The sequence below is a fragment of the Protopterus annectens genome, chromosome 13.part0, assembly GCF_019279795.1.
Source record: "Protopterus annectens isolate FY-2018-M chromosome 13.part0, PAN1.0, whole genome shotgun sequence".
NCBI lineage: Eukaryota > Metazoa > Chordata > Ceratodontiformes > Protopteridae > Protopterus > Protopterus annectens.
The window spans coordinates 183127316-183137078 of record NC_056747.1 but is presented as its reverse complement, the minus strand read 5'-3'; the positions used below and the strand labels follow the sequence as shown (position 1 = coordinate 183137078).

At 42.6% G+C, this 9763-nt stretch overlaps 1 protein-coding gene across 1 annotated transcript in view; it reads right to left on the bottom strand.

The window, feature by feature from the left end:
* The window catches only part of PIK3R2 (phosphoinositide-3-kinase regulatory subunit 2), a 1862656-nt gene that overhangs the window by 167104 nt on the left and 1685789 nt on the right, over positions 1 to 9763 (bottom strand). The window contains exon 13 of the mRNA XM_044090759.1: positions 8382 to 8558. Within this exon, the coding sequence (XP_043946694.1) occupies positions 8382 to 8558 (177 nt within the window). The remainder of the gene's footprint in view (positions 1 to 8381; positions 8559 to 9763) is intronic.

Below are 9763 nucleotides of genomic sequence, written 5' to 3'. Positions count from 1 at the left end.
GGGTAGATGGCCAGGATGCAGAAGCAGATACCGACAACCCCTGTTGAGGTTTCAGAGCCATGGCGACATTAAACAGCCTTTCAGTAAAGTCGTGCCACTCTTTGTGAGGATCTTTAGCTATAGCAGCCATATTTTCAGTTTCCTTCTAAAGGAGTATCTTCCTTGACAAATCCAGGAGGTTCAAAACCCGCTTGGATTCGATGAGAGTACCAGGGACCTCTTCCCAAACTAAAATTTGGGGAATTCTGCTAAGCCACTCAGATATAATCAGCCATGGTTCCCCCACTACATCTGTATCAGACCTATCTATGCATGTGTCAGCATGCAGCTCTGTACTTGGCATCCAACTGGGCAGCTGCAGATAGAACTGACACCAGCACTGGGTAGCGGCAGACAGAACTGACACCAGCACATGAAGATCCTCTGGTTCTTCATCCAACCCGAGGGAGATGTTTTGAGAGGCTGGACAGCAGCAGATTCAGTATGTGCTTTATTAGCTTTTTTTTTCTTAAGAGGTGGCTTAACTTCAGGAAGGTTGGATTTGACCATGGTACCATGGGTCAAATAGCTTCAGACACTGATTTTTTACATAAATAGGAAGAGAAGACAAATGGTTACAGTGTGTCTTACAGGCAAATGACTAACAGATGTCACACTGAGTATGGTCATGCGTAGCACCCAAACAAAAAAGGCACTTCTCGTGTCTGTCTTTATGGGGAATCTGCCTTCTACACTCATATTTCCCCTTCTTGAATGACATGAGCACAAACTACAAGCAGTAAAAAAGAAAGGAAGGAACCCCAATGGAGCACTTATCTGTATAAGGCTCAGTAGATTAATTAGCTTGGTAAACGGCGTGTAGACCAAATTCAGAAGTAGCTTTCGGATTGGAGGCAAACAAGTTCCGAGGATTAGGCATTTGCACATCACATATGTACCTTACTCCTTTGCTCTGTTAGGTTATACATCTAACTTATGACAGCAGGAAGGTGTAAAGGCTTTGGTATGCTGGCCGGACATTAGGCTATCCTCAGGAGGATCTCCCAGGTACAAAGAAAACTGTGACACTGATAAGGGCATCAGCAACCTACAACTTGAAGTATTTAGGTCAACATACACACACACACACAGTGACCTTCAGATCATAACAGAGTTAGCACCGTACTCTATATAAACCCACACTGGACCAAGCAGCCTGTAACATGTAACCGTATACACAGCCAGAAACCTAGCAGCCAAAAACGTACATCTAACAGTTATACAAAGCCAGCAACCAACATGAATAAATGGAAGCCCAGAATCCTGCAGTAAGTAATACGTACACAGCCAGCAACTTATGTTTAATAATCTCATGAAAGGCCAGCAATCTAAGGCATTTAAACTTCTATTATGTAATGCAAATGTACACAAAGCAACCAATCTAGGGTCTGCAAACTTAAAACAGTCAGCAAACTAACATATTCAGAGCCAACTTCCTACAGGATTGTACTTAGCAAGCTACAATACATAAATGCAAGGGGAACATTAGCATGCCCAGGACTATAAACCAACACAGCATTAAGCACATGAAATACAATGGCAACAACCTATTATAGTCAATGCACAAACAAACCACTCGCAGCTTATAATTTATGCAGGGCAAGTAACCTACAGTACATAGTTACTGATGGACCACATCCTACATCACATAAACTTATAAAGCTCCAACAACCTAATGTATGCAAATGAATGTTGGCTTTAAGTATATTTTTAGTAAATGTCTATAAAATCAGCAACCAAATAGGCATTGACATATAAAAGGCAAGCGACCTCCAGTTTTTCACTAGTAGCTCAGTGGTTAAAGCTTGTGCCTCATAGTTCCACTGTCCAGATTTGAACCATAGCCCCCAGTTATTACCACTGTGCAGTTGATTTCATCTCCCCACAACTTTGTAGCATTGCTCCAGTTTCATCTCACCTTATAAAAACATCTTGCTGACCAGCTACTCTGCATTGTACAGTCCATTTAACTTTGTCCATGCAGCGTGATTTATGGCAAAAAAGCAGGCATAATGTATTGGTTTACTAACTTCACAGGTTAGTACTAAGATAACCGCCCTTGTGAGCCATTTTAAGCCTAGCCAATTATCCCTTGTGAGACTCAAACCCTGCACCTTGTGTCTGTAAGGCAAACACCTTAATCATTAGGCCACCCCCTCCCAGTTAAATTAAATTACATACTGCCAGAACATTAGCTACATACAGCCACCAATTTATATTACATAAATGTCTATGAGGCCACTTATCTATTGAACAAAGGTGCAGAGGGGCACCACTGCAGATCATTCAAGACTGTTTTAAGGCAGTGAACATAAATAGTGGCAGACCTTTCAACTGTGCAAGCCTGCAACACACCAAAAGGTATTTAGTTTAAAAGTGAATGCCAAAATTACAGGGAACAGCAGAAATTGATATGTGGAAGTTTCAAAAGAAAGTGAAAAAAATCTGCATAATAAACCAGCAAAAATAATTAGCATAATATGTTCAATGGACCTGAGGATTACAGAAACAGTGAATGCTAAATGAAAAGAAAGAAGTGCAGGAACAGGCCTGCAGGTTAAATTTGACCTAGACAGAAGAGAAACAAGCAGGCATGTCAAACTTTACTTCTACTTCTCTGTGTTTACGTTAAGACCTGCAGGTTAAACAATTTAAACAGATCCTTGGAATGACCATCACTCGTGAGCAAAGTGTGAGGAATAACCATCTTTTTTCTATTAGTGTACAGTTTTCCCTTCTAGTTAACCTCTAAAACACACCTGACAGCTATCACATTAACATCACGATTCACAAACATGAACAGTGCTATGCTGCGTCTAATTATGGTGGCTGTCAAAAAAGCAATTACTAAAAAATGGAAATCAAACTCTAAACCAACTGGACTAGAAATAGTGAATATAGTAACAGAGATAAAACAACTGGAATTGAGGTCTTTACAGAAGGGTAGGGAGCAGTTCTGCAATAACCAAAAAGCCAACATCTTTCATATTTTCTGGAGTTGCAAATGTGCCTATAAGTTATGATGTTTGCTTTGGGTTCAACTACAAAAAATGGGATATGAGAAGGCCACCCTTTGCTGGGAATTTACTATACTGCACATTTCTCCTTTAGGTTTACTGAAATTAGAAAATCGTATTTTAATCACTGTATGTGCTCTAACTAAACTCTATATCACCCTAAATTGGAAAGGCAGAGCTGTAATGACATGGAAAGGGTTCACACAATTGGCAAAAAAATGCATATTAGCCCAAAAGTAGCTAATGTACTTATCAGAAATGCCACCTGCAATTTACTGAATATTGGGATACTTTGTTCAACATGTTTTCATATACTTCCTAATTTCTGTGAAGATCTCAGGGTTGGGTTTCTTTTCTATCTGGGCTTATAGGTGTATCAGATTCTTCCTCTTTCAATTTTTCTTCATTTTATCATTCAAAGTTAAATATCATGCTTAACAATATGGGCAGTTAGCATGCTTGTACATAGTTCATAGGTGTGTACTAGGCTAATGGCCCTGGAGCCTTATACAAGCCTAGCCCATAGAAGTTCTCTAGCATCGCGCTGCCCGACATTAGTTCCCAGTGCCTCTATCAAGTAGAGCCACTGGAGTGATCCCTGGGGTGAACTTTCTATTTCCCATCCACTCATCAAGATTTCTCTTGAAGAAGGCCAGTGAGGTGTTCTGCTTGACATAAACGGGAAGTCTATTCTAGAGCATGGGTAGTCTGAGTTATGAACCTGTCCCTTCAGCATGTTCTGCTGACTGTGATAATGAGGTTGCTGTCTCTGGAGCATGTGGTGCAGAGGGATTGGGATTTCTTTAGATGCAGCATTTCTAACAGAGCTGGGTCAGACATGGCTTTGCAAGTCAAGCAGAGATTGCCTCTTAGACGATATGAGACAGAGAATAGATGGAGTTTTTTTTTGTCTGTCCATGTCGGACATGTGTTTAAGGTCTAGAATCCTCTTCATGAGGAACTTCTGAGGCCTTTCCAGCTGTTGCAGGTGTCTAGTAAGGTACATGCCAAATGGGGCATTATACTCGATGATTGGCCTAATGAGGGAAGAGTAGAGCGAGATGATGACCTCTTTCTTCCTGGATGCAAAACCCTTGGTAATGAGATGTGCCACACAGAAGCACTTTCTGACCAAAGTGGCAATGTGGCGGTCGAAGGAGAGGTTGCTGTCAACATGTGTCCCCAGATCTCTCATAATGCCTTCAGTGGGCTCCCACTAACAGTGGGCTCCCATCAATGTGGTAATTAGTGGGAACTGAGCATTTTTTGGCATTAATCTTAAGGCCATGGTTTTGTCACCAGTCATTGGTCTCAGTGAAGCCTTTCTGTAGGATGTCTATATCACTTGGGGAGGAAATAATGGCTCCCAGGCTTGCAGTCGTCTGCGAACTTGGTCAGCCAGAGTCCCTCTGTCTTGGCCTGGACTTCTGAGAAGTAGATGCCAATCAGGAGAGGAGCCAGGATCGATCCCTGTGGGACTCCACTCATGACTGGTAGCCAGTCTGACTTGGAGTCCGCTGCTTTCACACTGTGGGCTCTATCTGTGAGCCAATTTGCAACCCACCTAGTGATATAGGGGTTGATGCCTAGTTTGGTGAGTTTATCAATAACTCCTGAGTGGGGAGTGGTATCAAAGGCCTTGGCCAAAACAAGGTAGGCTGCATGATCTGCCTTGCCCTCATCCACAGCTCTGGTGACTGACTCAAAGAAGTCAACCAGGTTGAGCAGGCATGATCTACCTTTCACAAATCCAAATTGCGTGGGATCTAGAGTTTGGAGATTCCCTATATCCTTAATTAGGTCCATGATGATGCACTCCATAGCCTTACATACCAGACTCATCAGGCTAATGGGGCGATAATTCCCAGGGTCTGTAGTCACTCCCCCTTTATGGAGAGGGATGAATGTAGCAGTGTGCCATTCAGTAGGGACAAAGCCCGAGGTGAGGCTGTGACTGAACATAGCACAGCACACAGATGTGCAGCCAAGTTCACTGAGTTCATGTAGAACACATCCAGGGATATTGTTGGGTCCCATTGAAGCTGTATTCTTTGCCTTGGACAATGCAGCTTTAACCTGTGCTGCAGTAATGCTGGGTGCCTGACATTCCTCCGGTATTGAGATTGGTCCTTTACGGGGGAGGGGGGAGAGGGGTAACGTTGGCACTGAATCTGTCAGCCAGTATGCTGGGAATATCTGTTGGCTCAGTATACGAGGTATCATTGTGCAGTAACTCAGAGCAAACCTGGGTATTGCCTCATTCCTCCCCTGCATGTATTGTCCAACAAGTAGTAGTTTCCTCCTTCTTAACTGTTATTTGTTATATTCTGTTTGTTATAATTATATATTGTTTAATATTTCTTATTCATGAATGCTTGAGTGCTTTCTGGTCATGCAGTTTCCAATGTCTTTGTTAAAATTACTATCAGAGATTTTTGAAAAAAAAAAGGGTAGGAGCAAACTACATAGGAAAAAATGGGAATTGTGGGACAATACATACAGGGGAGGAATGAGGTTTAAAAGAATGCAAGACTAAAATGAGCTATGTAATGTCTGACTGAAATGATTGGGTAGATTATAAGTGACGTATAATGTCTATGGGAGTTCGTCAGTATGGTTTGTGATGTAAAATGCTTGCAACTAGGATTGTGTCAATGTGGTTTGTTTTCATTTATATAAATGTATGATTGCCTGTGTAGTAAGTGCTTGTTTAATAAAGATGTTTCTTGTTTAAAAAAGGGTAGGAATTGAATAATTTATGCAATGTTGCTTTGGTTATATGGAATACAGCAATATATGTGCAATATGCTGTAGATATAAGCCAACTTACTGGTTGACAGATTCTACAAAAACTTCACCCCTCTGTCCCCCCCCCCAATCAGCAAATCAGGACATCCCCAAGTACCTACTCCCCCTATCTCTAGGGAATAGGTTATCACTGCCCTCTCAAAGGCAAAATATACAGCCTCCAGGTGACCCAGTAACATCCCAGGCTGCATCCTACATGAACTTGCAGCACCATTAGGCACCCTATTCAACCAAAGCCTGAGTACTGGCTTTGTCCCAGCCAAGTGGAGGACAGCCACTGTCATCCCTTTACACAAAGGTGGAGCGTCCACCAATTCAGGAAATTATAGATAACGGGGACACTGGCAACCTCCAAACACTCGACCCCACACAGTTTGTCAAGGGAAAGTCATGTCTGTTGAATCTGGTTGACTTCTTTGAGACAATTACCAAAGCTATGGATGAAGGGAAGATGGTGCACACCGCCTACCTTGACCTGGCCAAATCCTTCAACACTATTCCCCACTCAAGCATAACAGATAAATTCTCTCAACTAGGCATTAATCCATATGTTACCAGATGGGTAGCAAACTGGCTCACTGATAGAACCCACCTAAGCAAAACAGGGGAAGCCACCTCAAGCAGTAGACCCATAATGTGCAGCGTTACCCCAGGGATCGGTCTTGGGGCCTCTGTTATTAAGGATATACTTTTCTGAGCTGCAGGCCAAAACCAGTGGGCTATGGCTTGCCAAGTCTGCAGAAGACAGCAAGCTGGGTGCAGTCCTCAATTCCCCAAGCGATGTGGACGTCCTCCAAGAAGGTCTTACCCAAACAGATGACTGGTGCCAAAAACATGACCTCAAGCTGAAGGCCAAAAAATGCATCATCATTCCCCTTGAGGAGAGTGATGTCCCTACATATGATCACATTAATAACGTCCTAAACATGCAATTAGCCATGAGAGATTTGGGCATTCAGGTTGATAGCAACTTGACTTTTGACCACCATGTTGCAGAAAGCTTTCTACACAGCCCACCTCATAAGTAAGGGCATCTCATCCAGGGACAAGGTGGTCATAACATCCCTGTATTCTTCCCGTTGAACGCCAATTATGGAGTACAACGCCCGCTTTGGCATGTACCTTGCAAAGCACATACAGCAGCTGGAGAGACCACAGAGGTTCCTCACCAGGAGAATCCAGGGGCTCAAACATATACCATACACAGACAGGCTAAAAGCCCTGTCCCTCCACTCAGTTTCATACAGACTCCTCAGAGGTGACCTCTGTCTGGCATACAAAACAATCTCACTCCCCGCCTTGATGGGACTTGCTGCATATCTGCAAGTCATGCTTGACCTCAATATGGTCTGTGACATCAATAGGACTTGTTGCCGGGACAGATTTGTGTCCCAGAGTCTCATCTGTGGAATAGACTCCCTCTCCACGTCAAGCAGAGTACCTCATTGCCCCTTTTTAAGCGCAACCTAGATAACTCAATGGGAAACAGAAAATACAACCCTGGGATTCCACCTGTGTCCCTGCTGGATAGGGGCTTTTGGTGCTGACTTGTCTAAACATGGGCTAAACTATTGGCTAGGCTTATAAGAGCCTCAGGGCCAATAGCCTAGTAACTTCCTATGATCCTACGGCTCATTTTATTTTTGCTCACAACAAACATTTGCGTGCAATTTTAAAGTTTCAGGTCTGCCTGCAGTCCACTGCTGTATAAAATCCATGTGCATCACAGCATAATGAACTAGTGCTACACATCTTTCTCAACCTCTAAGTGCAAGAATTCTGGACTAAACTAAAAATAGTGTATAGGGTATGTGTGGTGATGGTGGTGGTGATTGGGGGGGGGGGGTCAGAAGCCCAAATATCAAGGGCAAATGTTAAACACTGCAAATTCAGAAAGATGCTAGAATAATAGGTTTTGCATTAGCATGCAACTTTTAAAGGATGCGAAATCTGAAACTCAAATGTATATCATTACTTAGCATCTTCAGTTCTCGCTGATTTGCCGAGAAACAGATGGAAAATATAAGGCATAAATCTCTCCATTCTTGAGAAAATCTGGCCAGTTGAGAGATGCAGTGTTATCCAAGTGCTCTTTAACCGCAGCACTGCTCAGTATGCATCTTACACACAGGATCTGCATCTTACGTATTAGACGAGCCAGGCAACTCTGCATATCACAATCGGGGTTCAGTCTAAAAACTTGCTTCTAATTTATGACTGCCTGAATTTTAACAGCAGCTAACTTGCATTAAGAGAAAAAAATCCTACACCACCAAATATCTTAAAATTCATCTTTCAATAAACTGCCTGCTGCAACTACACCATTTAAACCACAACCACATCCAACGGATAATTTTAACATATACTATTTTATTATTTTTCAAATAATTTGTTGGTACTTTTGAATCTTAAATGCTGCAGATTTTGTTGTAACAGGACAGAGAGCATGCAATCTCACATTTCCCTAACAGTAGAGAAAGATGAGTAAAAAAAGACAAAAAGAAAGTAACCACTTACATTAAGTACTGGTCACGGAGCTTTCGGAGCTGCATTAGGTCTGGTTTAAGGCTGTTCATTCTTTTGTCAATTTCACGGTTTTCTAAGGCCTGCTTCTTCAAGTCTATTTCCAGTTTCATTTTGCTCTCATGGATTTCAGTAATACGAGATTTCAGCTTTTCAGAGTTCATCAGAATCCTAGCAAAAAAACAAACAAAAAAAGTGTTAAGAAACATAAACAGGACAGGAGTAAAAATACATTAAAAATGTACTGCTTAAATTTTCAAACCCCATAGCATCCAATGAAAACATAGGACATTTTAGCCATGTAGTAATGTTGTAAGGTGAAGTGCTACTAATGTTCAGTAAAATAGCAGTCACAATGAAGTTACTTTCCTCACTCACCACCAGCAATTTGTTCCACAGAGCAGGTAGGTGCCTAGTGCCCATCAGCTATGCAAGAGCCCTACGGCCCATTTGTTCCTGTCCAGAAACCTGTAAAAACAGCATGGCTCCTAGGAGCAGGTGGGTTGGGAGTCAAGCTGCAGGGATGAGTCAGAAACATCATCATCCACTACTACTAGTATTAGTCAAAGGTTCAAGCTCAGGGATCTTCAAAAATTTTCTAACCCTCATCTTAGCTTGAGAGTAGTCCTGTGCTTCCCAGTGAAAATACTCCATTTTCTGGAGTGTTTTGCCAAATGTGAAGTCATCAGGTGGTGAGGCTGAGGCAAAGATACCCCCCCCCCCCAGAGTCAGAATCAGCATATGAACCCAATAGATGTTTGTCTACACAAGCCACCTCATCTGAATTACAAGAAGCTGAAGATTCCTTAGGAGGAAGGGTCTTTCATTTCCCAGAAACCTATTCTGTAGCTGCAGGTGGACTAGTAGGACTGTGCCATCTGGAAGCTACAATAGGAAGCACATCCTCTGCCAATCTAAGTAGGGCCTGCTGGTATGCCTGTTGAGGTTGACAGCCAGAAAGCCTAGACTGAGGCAAGCTAGAAAGAATCCTTTTTGATTTGGCCTTAGGTTTGGGGCTGGGTGTAGCACTGGAGGTACTGAGACAAGGCTACAGCATGCACAGTCTACAGATGATCCCTTGGAAGACTTAGAAATTCTGTCCTCCCTATCTGAAGGCCTAGCACTGGAGTCAGAACCAGAAGCCCACAGAGTAACTTTGGACTTAGACAAACCTTGTTTTTCAGCTCATCTAGACATGGAGCAACTACCAGCATGTCTATCTCCAAAGGGCACCTAAACGACAGTTTCTGATACTCCCTTGCATAAGTGTCTCGTCCTTTGACAATCAAACGCCTGAGCGGACTGGTCAGTGGTGAAACTCTCTGCCACTCTTGTAAGCTTAGGATGCTTCGCCTGTTCTTATAGGACAAGAAGAA